Source organism: Thalassophryne amazonica, chromosome 15, assembly GCF_902500255.1.
Source record: "Thalassophryne amazonica chromosome 15, fThaAma1.1, whole genome shotgun sequence".
In the NCBI taxonomy this organism is placed as follows: Eukaryota; Metazoa; Chordata; class Actinopteri; order Batrachoidiformes; family Batrachoididae; genus Thalassophryne; species Thalassophryne amazonica.
The window spans coordinates 82,187,848-82,205,888 of record NC_047117.1 but is presented as its reverse complement, the minus strand read 5'-3'; the positions used below and the strand labels follow the sequence as shown (position 1 = coordinate 82,205,888).

At 44.8% G+C, this 18,041-nt stretch overlaps 1 protein-coding gene across 1 annotated transcript in view; it reads right to left on the bottom strand.

The window, feature by feature from the left end:
• LOC117525623 (protein AF-17-like) overlaps positions 1-16,825 on the bottom strand; it is a 63,932-nt gene extending 47,107 nt beyond the window's left edge. Inside the window, exons 1-4 of the mRNA XM_034187521.1 lie at positions 16,365-16,825; positions 7,842-7,921; positions 7,684-7,738; positions 5,063-5,172 (exon numbers count right to left, since the gene is read on the bottom strand). Coding sequence (XP_034043412.1) covers positions 5,063-5,172; positions 7,684-7,738; positions 7,842-7,921; positions 16,365-16,473 — 354 coding nt within the window. The 5' untranslated portion in view covers positions 16,474-16,825. The remainder of the gene's footprint in view (positions 1-5,062; positions 5,173-7,683; positions 7,739-7,841; positions 7,922-16,364) is intronic.
• Between the last annotated feature and the right edge of the window lie 1,216 nt (positions 16,826-18,041).

Here is an 18,041-nt window from a genome sequence, read left to right as displayed (position 1 = left end):
CGGACGTCGGCCTCCATAGACGCCCACCAGAAGCGCTGCCGGACAACTGCCACGGTCCTTTGCACCCCTGGATGACATGAGAGCTTGGAACCGTGACAGAAATCCAAGACTGCAGCTCTGGCTTCTGGTGGGACGTACATACGATTCTTCGGACCAGTTCCGGGGTCCGGGCTCCATGCCAGGGCCTCCCGGACGGTCTTCTCCACGTCACAGGTGAAGGTGGCCACGATAGTGGACTCCGGAATGATGGTGTCCGGTGGATCCGACAGCACAGTTTTGACTTCGTCTTCGTGTACCCGGGACAAGGCATCCGATCTCTGGTTCTTGGTCCCGGGGCGATAGGTGATCCGGAAATCAAAACGTCCGAAGAACAGTGACCAGCGGGCTTGCCTGGGGTTCAGCCGCTTGGCGGTCCTGATATACTCCAGGTTCCGATGGTCAGTGAAAACCGTGAACAGCACAGACGCTCCCTCCAACAGGTGTCTCCACTCCTCAAGAGCCTCTTTCACCGCAAGGAGTTCTCGATTGCCGACGTCATAGTTCCGTTCAGCGGGGGTCAACCTGCGAGAAAAGTAGGCACACGGGTGAAGAACCTTATCGGTCTCCCCGCTCTGGGATAGCACGGTTCCTATCCCTGAGTCAGAGGCGTCCACTTCAACCACAAACTGGCGGCTAGGGTCGGGCTGCACCAGAACTGGTGCAGATGAGAACCGTTGTTTCAACTCCTTGAAAGCGGCTTCGCACCGATCCGACCAGGTGAAGGTGACTTTTGGAGAGGTCAGGGCTGTCAGGGGGCTAACTACCTGACTGTAGCCCTTAATGAACCTCCTGTAGAAATTTGCAAAGCCGAGGAACTGTTGCAGCTTCCTACGGCTTGTTGGTTGGGGCCAATCTCTCACCGCCGCAACCTTGGCCGGATCAAGGGCGACGGAGTTGGAGGAGATGATGAACCCCAGGAAGGACAAAGAGGTGCGGTGAAACTCACACTTCTCGCCCTTCACAAACAGCCGGTTCTCCAACAACCGCTGCAGGACCTGACGTACATGCTGGACATGAGTCTCAGGATCCGGGCAAAGATGAGTATGTTATCCAGATACACGAAGACGAATCGGTGCAGGAAGTCCCGCAAGACGTCATTTACCAAAGCTTGGAACGTCGCAGGGGCGTTGGTGAGGCCGAATGGCATGACCAGGTACTCAAAATGACCTAATGGGGTGTTAAATGCCGTCTTCCATTCGTCTCCCTTCCGGATCCGAACCAGGTGATACGCATTCCTAAGGTCCAGTTTGGTGAAAATTTGGGCTCCATGCAGGGGCGTGAACACTGAATCCAACAGGGTTAAAGGGTATCGATTGCGAACCGTTATATCGTTCAGCCCCCTGTAATCAATGCATGGACGGAGTCCGCCGTCTTTCTTGCCCACAAAAAAGAAACCTGCACCCATCGGGGAGGTGGAATTCCGGATCAGCCCGGCAGCTAATGAGTCCCGGATGGTGGTCTTCATTGATTCGCGCTCAGGACGTGAGAGGTTGTACAGCCTGCTGGACGGGTACTCAGCGCCCGGGACCAAATCAATGGCACAATCGTACGGACGGTGCGGGGGAAGGGTGAGCGCCAGATCCTTGCTGAAGACGTCAGCAAGTTCGTGGTACTCAACCGGCACCGCCGTCAGATTGGGAGGGACTTTAACCTCCTCATTAGCATTTACACCGGGAGGAACCGAGGATCCTAAACAATTCCAGTGGCAGGTTTCGCTCCACTGAGTCACAACCCCAGACGGCCAATCAATCCGGGGATTGTGTTTAATCATCCATGGGAAACCCAAAATCACGCGGGAGGTAGAAGGAGTTACAAAAAACTCAATCTCCTCCCGGTGATTCCCAGACACTACCAGGGTTACAGGTAGTGTCTTGTGTGTGAAAAAAGGGAGAAGAGTGCCATCTAGTGCTCACACCTTCACTGGCGAAGAAAGCGCCACCAGAGGGAGCCCTACCTCCCTTGTCCATCTGCTATCCAGCAGATTCCCTTCTGACCCCGTGTCCACCAGTGCTGGGGCTTGAAGGGTTAAATCCCCGCTCAGGATTTTAACTGGGAGTCGTGTAGACAGATGTGTATGACCCACGTGAATGTTTTGACCCCCCCTCAGCCCAGTCTCTAAGGGCGGGCGTTTGTGTTTTGACCGTTTGGAGCAGTCTCTCTGCTGATGCTCACTCGAGCCGCAGACAAACCACTCCCCACGGACCAGCCTCCTCTGTCTGAATGCGGCCTGCTCGTGTCCCTAGCACCGTCAGCAGGGGGAGCTGTAGCCACACGGAGCGCTGTGGCTGTGGAGCATGGGGAAGACGGCTCCCTTTCGGACCCGGGAGGAAGAGGGACGGCTTGTGCCTGACCACTCCCTTTGCCTCGCTCCCGTCGGCGTTCTTCTAACCGGTTGTCCAACCGTATAACCAAATCGATAAGCTCAGCCAAATCCCGCGGTTCCTCCTTAGCCACCAGGTGCTCCTTCAGGACCGACGACAGTCCGTTTATGAAGGCGGCGCGGAGCGCAGTCATATTCCAGCCGGACCTCGCAGCCGTGATGCGAAAGTTGACTGCATATTCAGCTGCGCTCCGACGCCCCTGTCTCATTGACAACAGCACGGTAAACGCGGTTTCGCCTCTGTTAGGGTGATCAAAAACAGTCCTGAGCTCCCTCACAAACCCAGTATAAGTGGTAAGGAGCCGTGAACCTTGCTCCCAAAGCGCTGTAGCCCAAGCGCGTGCCTCACTCCGAAGCAAATTAATCACGTAAGCCACCTTGCTGGCATCAGATGCGTACATCACGGGACGTTGTGCAAAGACGAGCCAACACTGCATAAGAAAGTCCGCGCACGTCTCCACACAACCTCCGTACGGCTCTGGGGGGTTTATGTATGCTTCAGGGGATGGTGGGGCGGGTCGTTGAATGACTAGTGGAATATCTGTATTCGGCACCGGGTCGGCAGGAGGAGGAGCTGCAGCAGCGCCCTGAGCGCGCGCTTCCACCTGCGCGGTGAGAGCCTCCATCCTGCGATTAAGGATGACGTTTTGCTCGGTCATCAGGTCCATCCGAGCAGTAAAGGCGGTGAGGATATGCTGCAACTCACCAATCATGCCTCCAGCCGACGCCTGTGCACCCTGCTCTTCCATTGGCTGTCCAACAGATGGTTGACGCCCCTCGGGATCCATGACGTGGCCGAGATATCCTGTTGGGGAAAGTGTAGTGACATGGACCCACAACAGGGGGCGCAAATGAACGGTCAATAGATGAGCCAAAAGGTAACAATTTAATGTTGTGAATGTGCACAATGACTATACAGACAATCTCAGAATATGATAGCAGTCAATACACAAAGGTGACGTGTGGGCAGGCTCGAGGATAGAAGACGTCTGTCCTGAGAAGAGCCGGAACCACACGATTTCCGCCGCCACCGAACCTGGTGAATACTGGAGCTGCCAAGTCCCGAATTCCCAGGTGATCACCGTCCCCGACTGTCGGATCTGGTACTGCTGGTGAGGAGCACAAACAGTGAGATGTGGGTGTGTGCACACCCAGTAACAAAAACAGTCAGAAGGTGGAAAGTCACCTCCACCTCTAATCACACACTCGTGCAGCTCCTGTTAACCACTTATCTGGTTGGAGTGTGAAGCGAAGCCGTCGCTGATCACACCAAACGCCAATCCCACAGATAAGGAAACACTTACAGGAAAACAGTTGCAAAGAAGTTCAGACTATTAGTCAGTGTTTTCAGTTTAGCAGAGAATTACCTTCACAGGTAGATGATATCTCGGCAATGAGGTGGAGATGACGTCCGGGTTTTATGGAGTAGTATGATGAAGCATAGATGGGTGACAGCTGTCATGAGATAATGAGTGACAGCTGTCACCCCCGGCTGTGTCCGTGGCGGCAGCGCCCTCTCGTGCCTGAAGCCCGCACTTCAGGCAGGGCGCCCTCTGGTGGTGGGCCAGCAGTGCCTCCTCTTCTGGCGGCCCACACAACACTGGTGATGCAACAGATAAAAGTTGCACTATGCACACTTTCTCCAACCACAACAACTGAAGCCTGTAACTCCTTCATGGGTGTCTTGGTGGCTTCCCTCACTAGTCTCCTTCCAGCATGGTCACTCAGTTTTTGAGAACTGTCTACTTGGCAGTGTCTTAACATAGAGTGCCATACTGTTTGTATTTCTTCATGATTGATTTAAATAAAGTCCAAGACATATTAAGTAATTTGGAAATGTGAATGTATCCATCCCCTGACTTGTCTCAAGAAAACTGGGTCTAAAAGTGATGATTTAAACCTCCTATATTTTGAATAAATAACCCCTGTCTGAACATTTTTTTAATGTGCTTCAGGCCTTAAATACAGGAATGGATTAATAACAAAATAAATTAAGTTAAGTATCACTGCATTTTCCATGTTGTCCCAACTCCTTCTAATTTGAGTTTGCAGAATTCCAAGACCATACATTTACCATGTCACAAATCTGAATATTTTAAACAAAAACTGTATTATGTACAGCTCTACGCCTGGACCAGAGTTTCCATCCATATGCACACATTCTCCTCTCTGTTTTGTTTCTGTCAAATTCAACTTTTCTACGAGAAGCGACTTGTACATTCTTTTGAGGCCAGTTCTGCGTATATACAAACTGTTACAAACAAGGTACCTGATTTTGTTTGAACTCAGGATTTGCAACTCAAACCCAGATGCCACAACACCTCTAATAAATCAGGTTTTTATGTGCTTCAGACTGGAGACAAACAGATGCTTCTCATTAGGACTCATTTTCTGTCTGTCCACTTTTTGGCCAAGCGGGACAGGCTAGCCCAAAATAGTCAGTCCAGACCTTAGATTTGCAACTTGTCCTACATGGTTTAGTGCAGGTTTTATCTTTAAGGTCCAAATACTCAAGTGTTTTCCATTCCACTAATGCATCCCCTAGGGTAAAAATGTACCGAGTTTGTAGGACTTTAAAGCAAGACCGGACCGTCTCATTTGTTCTGAGGTATGCGATGAACAGTCCCCGATGTGTATCAGTACCTTGATGTATCTCTCATGTGGGACGTACTGCAAGATGATGGGCTCCATGGTGAGGACGTTGGCAAACTGCACCTCAGGGATGTAGAGTGCACACACAACATGGGCCCAGCCTGATGGGATGAGTACAAATAGATCACAGACATGATCAGAACAGTGCGCGCAAAACACACACACACAAAAGAGTCAAGACATTCAACAACCTCAAAACCCTCTGGGCTAATGTCAAGTTATAAGCTTTCTGGATCATCTACTGTACTGGTGCTTAGGGCCCCTTCACATATAGTGCGAAGTTTGGACTAAGTGCACACTTAGTGCGCACGAGGCAGGAATCGTGTGCAAACCGTGTAATGTCATTCCTGCCGCTAACGACTTTTGCTGTGATTTGGCGCATTATAAGCTAATTAAATTAAATTAAATTAATGCCTCGTGCACCTGTTGCTACAACTATATGCTCACACAAGTGCCTGAAAGACAAAGTGTGCGAACCTATCGCACCCTCTCGCAACAGGTGTCAGCCAAATTCCAGGTGACTCGCACGAACATCTAACACCACTCGCATTACACTTAGAAAATGTATGGCCAATTGCACTCTTGGCATGACAACAGACTGTAAACAATCACTGTCATACTGCTGTCAAATCTGTCTAAGTTCCCCACGACTGTGACTTTGCACACACACTGACACGTAGGTGTGTGCGCTCCACTCACGGGAGGCGTGGCTTCTGACAGAAGCAGCTGTGGTGATCTGTCATTCTGGGCATTCCAGCTACACAACACCTACTGTGTTTGGACAGTCATGGAATAACAACTGTCCACTGTGAGGCGCATGTGTCTGATTGCTGTATTTACATAGACATAAATAAAAACATATACTGCAGTGATGGCGACAAGCTGCAGCAAGCGAGCGCACTGAGCGGACACTGACAGCCCCCCAGGTTGAAACGAGCCATCAGATCAGAACACGCAGAAGGCAATCTGACCGTCACGTCACCCATGTGAGCTCTGTTCCACATGGCGCGGTGTCTGCTGCACTGCGCTGTCCACAAGACGCGTATCGAGTAGAACACGCATGCAGCCGACTGGACGCACCTGACCAGTAGATGTGGACATCAGAGCACACTGCTTCTCATTCATGGCATTGCATGACTGTATGTGTGTGACCATGGGTCATCACCAGAGGAACAGATGGATCATATTTGTATTGCTCGCTTGATAAATGCAGTGTTTTATATGGTGTGGGAGCTTAATTGTTTTTTGGTAATACTTCCATGTCATTCCTGATATGAGGTAGCCTCCCATAGCTTTCAAAGAACAGCTCCGTAGCTCAGTGGTAAAGTCTCTGACTGGGAATCAGAGGTTTTGAAAGGTGTGAGTTCGCATCCCGGGTGGTGTGTGGGTTTTATTTTTTTATTATCATTATTCCACATACGTGGTGCAATATGGTCCCCAGGCACCACCTGGTTTTTATTTCTTCCACATAAGCAGCTCCACATGGTGCACCTAGCACTGTTCCTACTCGACAGACACCAGCGCGCGCACAAACTCTTGCACCGGGTTCGTGCACGCCTGCCCATCGGCTCGATGTTTCGTGCGTTAATTGAACTGTTTCGCCATCCAAACTTTGCACTATGTGTGAAGGGGCCATTACCCGTGTCCATGGAACACAATGAATCTGGTTGAGAATGCACAGTTCAGTACGTGTTGGTCTAATACAACTCTGTCCGACACGGTATCAGGGTGGTCTGGTTCCATCATGGAGTTCTGATCATTTTCATAGCACCAGAGTCATCGTGTTAGATCGGCTCACTCTGGGTACACTTTATATTGATGTTCTTGAAGGTCATATTATATTGTACATATACTGATATTATATATATATATATATATATATATATATATATAAAATATTGAATATACCATCTTATATTGAGGGTCTAGACTTTTACATGACATATACATCCACAACTGTAGGTGGCAGCAAATTCCCATGAAATGAGTGCGCGCCCCAGGACTGAAGAGACCAGCCCCATTGATCAGTCTTAAAAAAAAAAACTGAGACGTTATGATGCAAACTCATTTAAGCTCATAGTTAGAAATGCAGCAGGGCCATCAAACAACTCTAAAGAAGCTCATCAATATGGTGTTAGAGTGTAATTTTAGAAGATGGCAAGCCCAATGCTAAAAATGCTAACAGTCACAAAGCTTACCATGGTCCCAAAAGCAGCACGGTGTCAGTATGTGGCTAAAAAAAAAACTAAATGAAGGGCTGCCCATAAAATGTGACTTGATTAACATTAGTCTTATACTAAAAGCATTTTTTATTTTAAAAAAGATTTTTGCTTAAAAGATAATTTTTTGACTTTTTTTTTTTTTACCTTGGACAAGGGGGTCGTCTTATATTCAGAACAATACGGTAGTTTCACTTTGATATTCTCACCTTCAGTCTCATGATGCTTCACCACTCACATAATTTCACGGATCACATTTCAAACATGGGAACAGTGAATAAAATCCTAAATAAAATTCACAGCAGCCGGATGGCCGTGCTGCTTTGTGTGCTTGCTTTAAGGAATAAGGAGACAGAAGATGAGCCTGGAGAAGAGTGGCGTGCCCTCGTTTACCTCCGCTGTCTGTCCTCTTGAGTGCTCCATCTTTGTGGGGGCATAACTCACACCTCTGCAACAGGAAAGAAGAGAACACGGCGTGTTGACACAGCAGCGTCGACGTGCCAGGTGGCACGAAGTGGCAGCATGTGGACGGATGTGGGTTTTATACTCACCACACGTGCTGCCCTCTCCTGTGACTCACACTTCCGACAGAACCACGGACCTGTGGGCACCTGGACGATGCCGTAGCACGCTGGGAACGACACACAGAGCGCGTCAGTCATACTGATGGTAGCACGGGCATCAATTATCTGTACATTTTTATTTTTTCTCACATTCACAATGATAGCACTCCATTTGTCCCAAAGATTTTTTTTTTTTTTTGCGTGAAATAAGTATTACCTAACACGATAAACTGAGGCAAAAACCTAAAACAAATACATATTTAAAATAAAACCTCAAATATGGTTGGACATGTGAGTGTTGTTGGTTTTTTGGAGGGTTAGATGCAAAACGGCAGATGGTAAGAATGAATGTTTGTATCCGTTTTAGCGGAAGGGAGCCTCAAATGGGAACCAGAAGGTAAAATCTGAAACTGTTGATGGAGACGATGATAAACATTCCTTCATTCAGCCCGAAACATTCTGAAACAAAAAGCATCACTGAATACAGACACAGGATTAATGCAAGGAATATTTGCACATCCGGTCTGGATGGCAACCATCCATGAACACAAACAGTCCAACTGAACAATTACTTATCAATAAAGTGAAAGAGATGAAACAACGATCCAAATGAAGGATGACTTGATCAACAAAAAAGAAATTCTGTGATTTTTTTTTTTTTTTTTGAAATACCATTTGACATTTGAGGTGCAAATTTGAATATACTTTTTGTTTATATAACTGTAAATTTAATAAAATGGTGAGAGAAGTCTGAGAAGATGCAAGTTTGGGCTCAAGTAAACTGTCAGTTTCCAATAACCTCCCCTGCAAATCTATGAAAAGACAGTTTAACAGAAAAACATTCTAAATTGAAAAAACTCATTAACACCAACATGTTTTTACAAAGAAATGACAAAAGCTTTTTAATTCGTGTGATAAACTAGACTTCATTAACACATTGAATCCATAACATATGTCTTCTAAAAAAAGCCGAACTGTCTGTTTTTACCATTAAAATGTCATTAAAAGAATAGAACCCTTTCATGTTACATCTTTGTTTTCTTTTATATAAATCCAGAGAGTAAAATATTCTATCACACATTTGGAAAACATTGTGCAACTCAAACTGTCAAGGAGCTCCAAGTACAGACGTGAGCGTTTCCTGTTGGAAATGGAAAAACAGAGTGTTTTTACTGAATGAAAATCAGGGGCACAAGACAGAAGACGCACACGAAAAACTGAGTCTGAGGTGAAGGTGTCATTTGTTTCTTTGGGGGTTTGTAGCCTCATAAAAAAAAAAACACTACAACAACTGGAGGCGACACAGAGAAAACACCATTTTCAAATTGATGACATTTATAGAGTAAAGATTTAACTCAGCCACATGGGGTGTGCAGCCAGTACGCTCCGAGTGCCGGACCCAAGCCCGGATACATGAGGAGGGTTGCGTCAGAAAGGGCATCCGGCGTAAAACAAGCCAACATAATCATAGTAAGTCCCTTCGGCTGCTCCCTTGTTTGCACTCGGGGTCGCCACAGCAAATCCAAGGTGGATCTGCATGTTGATTTGGCACAGGTTTTACACCAGATGCCCTTCCTGACGCAACTCCACATTACATGGAGAAATGTGGCAGGGGTGGGATTTGAACCCAGAACCTACCGAACTGAAACCAAGCGCATTAACCACTTGGCCACCACCCCTGCAGAGTACAAATCGAATTTCCAGACCAGATCGGTCGAGGCCCGGGTTAACATCGACCGCCAGTGGCGCCGTTGCCCAACAGGGTGCCAGCAGAAATTGGGCTACTGCTGGGTGAAGAACAAGAAGAAGAGGAGGAGAACGTGTCCACAGACAGTGGAAAAGACAAAAACTGCAAACTGGAAGGTTGGAAGCGAGATTCAGGACTTTGAATGTTAATCATGGATACGGACAGAGACATCTATGCAGATGTCTTAAGAAGTACACGAAGCCGTAGTTTTTATAATATAGTGATTTATATGAACCATTTGCCAGTCTTAGATGTTAGCTCTGATTAGGCTGGTTACCGCGGATGTTGCACAGCAGCAACAGCAGCAGCGGCCTTGGTGACCACCACCTTAAACTTTGGAAATGAAAGAAAAGGACAAGCACATTTCAAGCTGTAACTTCAACCACACCTGCTCCTCATATCCATCACCAAATAGGTAACTGAAATAAGCAGCACAAACTTGCTTTTTCTATTGATCTGGGACATCAAAAGAGAAGAAGACAACCAGATGCCTCGACAGTTCCTATGTAGGACCCAGGATGGTTCCATGTTGTGGTCTGACATATCATATTTAACCAAATTTTAGCCAGTTTATCCTCATTTTGTGCCCTTTTAATTTTGAAACTCAGAAGATGATAGCATTTATTACCATGTTAACAAACATGAGGGAATGGACTCAGCAATGTATGTTGTAAGTAACCTGAAAATGTAACAACACGTTAATAACGACACTATAATTGTTAAGCTTCAGGAAAACAGGCTTTGGGTTCATTTATAGCTCTACTGCCAGTGTCTGACTGATACTCACGTATCAATAATGTGCAGAAAAAGGCGATTTCGCTCATACTGACTCAAGTGACGAAGTCGAGTGCAGCGCTCACTGGCTCGATTGCAAATAACATTTTAATTTGTCTGAGATTGTAAGTAATGAGTGCTGCTGCTGGAGGCGTATGCTCTTGTGATCTCCTTGCTACCAATGTTTGTATGTATCTTAGCAAGATATCTTCAGAACACCTTGTCTGATTTTGATCAAACACTGCAGATGCATTGGACCTATGGATGGGAAGAATTGATTTGACTTTAGTTACAATTGGGTAATAATGAACGTCAGAGGTAGGGGTTGAATTTATGGCCCTATGCTTCTTCTTCTGACTTCTTCATAGGCCATGCTGCAGCAGAACATCAGTCTCCATCCCACCTGTCTTCTGTATCTTCTTCTGTCACACCAATCACCTTTATGTTCTCTCTCACCACGTCCATAAATCTACTCCTTGGTGTCCCTCCATTGCTTTGAATAGTTGACCTCAAGTATTTAAACTCATCCACCTTCACAACTTCTGCTCCTTGAACTTTAACATTCCATCTTGTGCCCTCTCATCAATACACATGTACTTCCTACTGCCTTTCATTCCCCTTCTTTTCAGAGCATACCTTCACCTCTATAAGCCAGTTTCAACATGCTCCCTTCTCTTACTATGGATCATATATATATATATATATATATGAAATATGGAAATAAACATATATAACTTTAACTGCAGTCCCTCCTGACTGTCTAGCAGGTGTGTCATTATGACTTAGACTCATTTTTTATTGTCACTCAGTAAAAGATGTCACAGAATGAAATATCGATGCACTGCATGAATAGATAAACACACAGAATAAAAGCACATAATACCAGTCCAAGGTGTGTGATAGTGATAAATAGGGTAAAAAAACATCGATAACTGTCTCTGTGTCTTTGTTTACACAACATACAATAAATAAAGAAAGGACACAGGCTATTGCACATATGATGATGCTACAAGGACAAAGTTGCTACCAAATGCTACGATGTATTCTATATCCTACATTCTATGTTGCACAGTTCTTTCTATGGCTTTGTATTTAACTGTCTTATGGCGGTTGGGTAAAAGTCGCCCCTGAATCTGCATGTTTTCCCGTCTACCTGAGGGCAGGAGGGAAAACAGATTGTTAAAGGGATGTGAAGTGTGCCCGATTATCCTTCTTGCACTGAACAAGCAGCACGTTCACCAATGTTTGGCAACCTGGCACTAATAATCTTCTCTGCTGCCCCCACAACCCTCCCTACTGCCTTCCTGTCTGCAAGGCTGCTACTTTCATGCCACAGAGAGATACTACTGGTTATTATTTGATTGAAAGTTATTTTTTAATAACATTTACATTTACCCTGATGGACTACCCAGCAGTGGGGAATAAGTTTCATTACACTAGAAGTCTTTCAGAAAGCGCTGTAACTAGGTTTAAGGATATGATTCCTTCTTTATGTTCTCTAATGTCATATACCAACATAGAGCAGAGTAGCTACCTAAACTCTGTAAGGGAGTTAGAGTATCTTGTCAATAGTTTTACATCCTCATTGAAGACAACTTTGGATGCTGTAGCTCCTCTGAAAAAGAGAGCTTTAAATCAGAAGTGTCTGACTCCGTGGTATAACTCACAAACTCGTAGCTTAAAGCAGATAACCCGTAAGTTGGAGAGGAAATGGCGTCTCACTAATTTAGAAGATCTTCACTTAGCCTGGAAAAAGAGTTTGTTGCTCTATAAGAAAGCCCTTCGTGAAGCTAGGACATCTTTCTACTCATCACTAATTGAAGAAAATAAGAACAACCCCAGGTTTCTTTTCAGCACTGTAGCCAGGCTGACAAAGAGTCAGAGCTCTATTGAGCTGAGTATTCCATTAACTTTAACTAGTAATGACTTCATGACTTTCTTTGCTAACAAATTTTGACTATTAGAGAAAAAATTACTCATAACCATCCCAAAGATGTATCGTTATCTTTGGCTGCTTTCAGTGATGCCGGTATTTGGTTAGACTCTTTCTCTCCGATTGTTTCTGAGTTATTTTCATTAGTTACTTCATCCAAACCATCAACATGCTTATTAGACCCCATTCCTGCCAGGCTGCTCAAGGAAGTCCTACCATTATTTAATGCTTCAATCTTAAATATGATCAATCTATCTTTGTTAGTTGGTTATGTACCACAGGCCTTTAAGGTGGCAGTAATTAAACCATTACTTAAAAAGCCATCACTTGACCCAGCTATCTTAGCTAATTATAGGCCAATCTCCAACCTTCCTTTTCTCTCAAAGATTCTTGAGAGGGTAGTTGTAAAACAGCTAACTGATCACCTGCAGAGGAATGGTCTATTTGAAGAGTTTCAGTCAGGTTTAGAATTCATCATAGTACAGAAACAGCATTAGTGAAGGTTACAAATGATCTTCTTATGGCTTCGGACAGTGGACTTATCTCTGTGCTTGTTCTGTTGGACCTCAGTGCTGCTTTTGATACTGTTGACCATAAATTTTATTACAGAGATTAGAGCATGTCATAGGTATTAAAGGCATTGCGCTGCGGTGGTTTGAATCATATTTGTCTAATAGATTACAGTTTGTTCATGTAAATGGGGAATCTTCTTCACAGACTAAAGTTAATTATGGAGTTCCACAAGGTTCTGTGCTAGGACCCAATTTTATTCACTTTATACATGCTTCCCTTGGGCAGTATTATTAGACGGTATTGCTTAAATTTTCATTGTTACGCAGATGATACCCAGCTTTATCTATCCATGAAGCCAGAGGATACACACCAATTAGCTAAACTGCAGGATTGTCTTACAGACATAAAGACATGGATGACCTCTAATTTCCTGCTTTTAAACTCAGATAAAACTGAAGTTATTGTACTTGGCCCCACAAATCTTAGAAGCATGGTGTCTAACCAGATCGTTACTCTGGATGGCATTTCCCTGATCTCTAGTAATTCTGTGAGAAATCTTGGAGTTATTTTTGATCAGGATATGTCATTCAAAGCGCATATTAAACAAATATGTAGGACTGCCTTTTTGCATTTACGCAATATCTCTAAAATCAGAAAGGTCTTGTCTCAGAGTGATGCTGAAAAACTAATTCATGCATTTATTTCCTCTAGGCTGGACTATTGTAATTCATTATTATCAGGTTGTCCTAAAAGTTCCCTAAAAAGCCTTCAGTTGGTTCAGAATGCTGCAGCTAGAGTACTGACGGGGACTAGCAGGAGAGAGCATATCTCACCCGTGTTGGCCTCCCTTCATTGGCTTCCTGTTAATGCTAGAATAGAATTTAAAATTCTTCTTCTTACTTATAAGGTTTTGAATAATCAGGTCCCATCTTATCTTAGGGACCTCGTAGTACCATATTACCCCATTAGAGCGCTTCGCTCTCAGACTGTGGGCTTACTTGTACTTCCTAGGGTTTGTAAGAGTAGATTGGGAGGCAGAGCCTTCAGCTTTCAGGCTCCTCTCCTGTGGAACCAGCTCCCAATTCAGATCAGGGAGACAGATACCCTCTCTACTTTTAAGATTAGGCTTAAAACTTTCCTTTTCGCTAAGGCTTATAGTTAGGGCTGGATTGGGTGACCCTGGACCATCCCTTGGTTATGTTGCTTTAGACGTAGACTGTGGGGGGGTTCCCATGATGCACTGTTTCTTTCTCTTTTTGCTCCGTATGCATCACTCTGCATTTAATCATTAGTGATCGATCTCTGCTCTCTTCCACAGCATGTCTTTTTCCTGGTTCTTTCCCTCAGCCCCAACCAGTCTCAGCAGAAGACTGCCCCTCCCTGAGCCTGGTTCTGCTGGAGGTTTCTTCCTGTTAAAAGGGAGTTTTTCCTTCCCACTGTGGCCAAGTGCTTGCTCATAGGGGGTCGTTTTGACCGTTGGGGTTTTTCATAATTATTGTATGGCCTTGCCTTACAATATGGAGCGCCTTGGGGCAACTGTTTGTTGTGATTTGGCGCTATATAAGAAAAAAGTTGATTGACTGATTGATTATGCACCTGTAAACACAACAGCCTCAGAGCTGACAAAACCTCATGCTCCTCCAGGATCTTTGGTGAGCCCCTGAGAAGGGGGGTTCAGACCCCAGGTTGGGAAAAAGTGGAAACCTCAGGCAGAATGTTCAGGATGTGTAAACTCTAGCTCCTCAAGCTAACTGTTGAAAATTGCAAATGATACTGTTCCGTAAGTTTAATTTTGTGCAGATCTTTTGTTCTTGACTAGCCAAACCTGACAGGAGTGTTTGCACCATAGTGTGATCTTGGAACAGTGATTTGTATTGAATTGGGAAAAAATTCTGGAGTTATCCCCTTACCTTACATACTTCACTAATATATAGGAAAATAGCTAATTTTATGCACAGTAGTGCAGTCATTTGTTGCTAAAATAGACTGTTTAAAAGCTCTCCACAGTTGACACGGTCGGCGCTATTTAACCACTCTGTAAGTCTGATGCGTGAAAACTGATGATGTCCCAAAAGTATTTTCATTAGGGGGATTTTTGGGGGTGGGGCAGTAAATATTTGAAAAAAAAAAATCTGTCTCTGATATTTGAGGAAAAAAAACTCATGAAAGTTTGCCGAATTTCCGCATCAGACTTAGAGTTAATTAGCGCTGAGCAGTTGACTAAGGGTGCCGGAAAAAATCGATTCACGTCCGAATTCCGATTCTTATTTATTAAGATTCTGAATCGATCCAAAATGTCCAAGAATCGATTTTTAAAAAGTGTTTTTTAAACATTTTCTTGCTTACTTGCTGGGTGTACTGTTTGTCAGGCAACGGCTTCCGTACTGCAGCGTCCACGCGAGGGGAGGGTCCGGGGTGCTTCAAACATTCGTGAGCTGCAGCTTAGCATGGCGGACGAAGCGCTAATTCAGCCAGCACCGTCTTTGCTGAAGGCAAATGTTTGGGCGCACTTTGGATTTTATTATTTGCTGCGTAAGGAGCCTGACATGACTTATGCAGTGTGCAAAATCTGCAAAATGAAAGTTAAGTACTTTGGAAACACTTCAAATCCTCGAGCCCACATGCTACACTATATCACCCCGAGCTAAAAGAAGCGGAGCAGAGGTCTCTGCCGACTACTGACCAGCGCTTCGCTAAACTGCCAGCCAACTCTGAATAAGCAAAGCAGATAAGTAAATTTACATCTTTAGAATCACTTGATTAACCTTGTAAAGCTGCATTTTCTTAAACATAAACATTTTTAAGTAATATAACTATTTCTCAGAGCTCGATTCTGAATCAAATCGTCACCCCAAGAATCCGAATTGAATTGAATCGTGAGTTGTAAGATTCACATCCCTACAGTTGACACTTGGGAATGTAGTGTGGTACTAGTTGAATTTATGGCTCTATGTTGGGGGCTCATTAGCACCCCCTGGCTACGCCCCTGTGATGTGATAAACCAGCAATCATCAGTGTTATGACTTAACCCCTGTTCACCTGCTCTGACAAGTCAGAATGAAGTTTAAAGATGATTAAAAGCAAAATTACCTGACTGTTTCCCCAGAACGCCGTGAAATTTAACAACAAAACCAACACTGGTTAAAAATAAATCAACCAGAAGTGAGATCACAGTCCTGCCTGCACGTCCTCTCACCTTTTTGTTTGTTTTTTTTTTTTTAATCGACACATTAGAGGAACAAAGCGGGAGTCACAAAGTGTCCACACCGACCGACACAAAAACACGCCTCCTGCTGCCGAACGTCGTGGAGCCAACCGGGCCGGGAACGGACGCGAGGTGACACCGCGGCGCCATCCGCCGGGCTCGGTGTCAGCCTGCTCGGCCCTGTCCGTGCGATCATGTGTGCTGGCGGAAACAACAAACAGCACGCCTACCCCTCCCACATATCAACACAGACCTGCTCCCGGAGCTCCGCGGTGGAGCCCGCGGGGCTCAGCGCTCGCGGCTGCCCGCTAATTACACTGTCATAGCGGCTAACCGTACCTTGGTGGACGGCGACGCTGCAGCCGTGTCCATCACAGTAAACCAGCGGATTCTCAGCCCAGCCTCGCTCGTCGGAACACACGCAGCAACCTCCAACCATTTCCCGCATGCTGCTCCCATACGAAGAAAGCGATTTCCTCCCCGGTAACGGCGCAGTCCTGCTCCAGGCCTGTCAAGTGGCGGTCCCGCTCTTTACCGCCGCACCGGACATAGTCGTGGGGAGAGGCGAAATCTCAGCGTGGGGTTTCGTGGTGCTGCTGCCGCCGCCGCTGCTACGTTTTTTCCGTGATGTCCTCCTCGTCCCCATACAGCCGATGCAGTGCGCATGCGCAGAGCTGCTGCTTCTCTGGGTCACAGCAAAGGTGGCAAGTTATTTATCAGATTAACCTCAGCCGCACACGGTCATAAAATCTCCACTGTAAACGTCTCAGATATGTCATCAAGCCGTACCCGCTGGCGGATCTCTTCCGCAGCGTTTATTTTGTAGAGTGAGTCAGATTAAAAACAGAAAGAGAAAATAAAAGCGGATCAATCACTCGAAACCGCTGGCTGCGTTCTGTGTCGGTGCATATTCAACAGCGCCATCTTCAGGATATCCGCAGCATAGCAGGGCGACGATTACAAGCGATTTCAACATCCAGCAACATTATGTCAGAATATCACGTCATTTTGCTTCAAGATCTGAGACACAATGATGTCGTAAAAATAATGAAAAGCTTTTAAAATGTCATATCATTCTGAAGTGAGTGCTAAGTATTAAAAACACCCCCCCCCGATACCTGAAATTATTTGAATTATTATTTATTATTTTTATGTCATCATGCATTGGATTTTATTCATCTGAAAAGGTATGCAATACGTCATTTTCTTGAATAAAGTAGACAAAATCTTTTTGAAGGACCAATAAATCAATCAATAAATAATATTATAAACAAACACAGAGGTGCTTGAGAATCATAGGCTTTGGAAAAGTCTGCACATGTACCCTGTAAGTGAGTGAATGACTGAGTCCATCTTCTCCAGATTGCAATCATTATTAAAATAAATAAAAATCAATAAATACTGTCATTTTGTATCTTACCAAATTAACATGGAATATAATGATAAACTGATCAGACATGGGTTAACTTTGACAGACCACATCAATCAAAAAAGCAACTTTGTTTTGCTTGTCATACGTCATAGGCCTGTCAGCCATCTGCTTAACACTGCCATCTCATGGACATGTCTGGGTGTGTTGCAGGGAATAATCTTTTCATCCCATTCAGACCTTGGCTTTGGAAATCAAAGAAAGTGATAAGCTCATTTCAAGCTACATGCAATTTCAAAACCACACAAAGGTTGAAGGACAATGAGAAGGAAGAAGTGTCTGCTTTGGCTACATTTGTGCAAATTTCTTCCTGCAGGGTTGTGTGGACTTGTGACTGTGTTATTTGAGTTTTAGAGTGTAACTGCTCTTAAACAACTGGAAAATAATAGTTTATTTCTGATTTAGTATTTTCTGTACAGAAACTCACTCTCTTAAGGAACCCATTCACTGTGTAACTCACACGACCATCTCTCTCATCTCTCTTTTTTTTTTTTTTTTTTTTTTGAGGGTGAATTCATACCATATAATTTTTTGGAGGATTTGGGTGGTGTTATAACCACTGTGAAACCATCAGAATGTAACAGCTC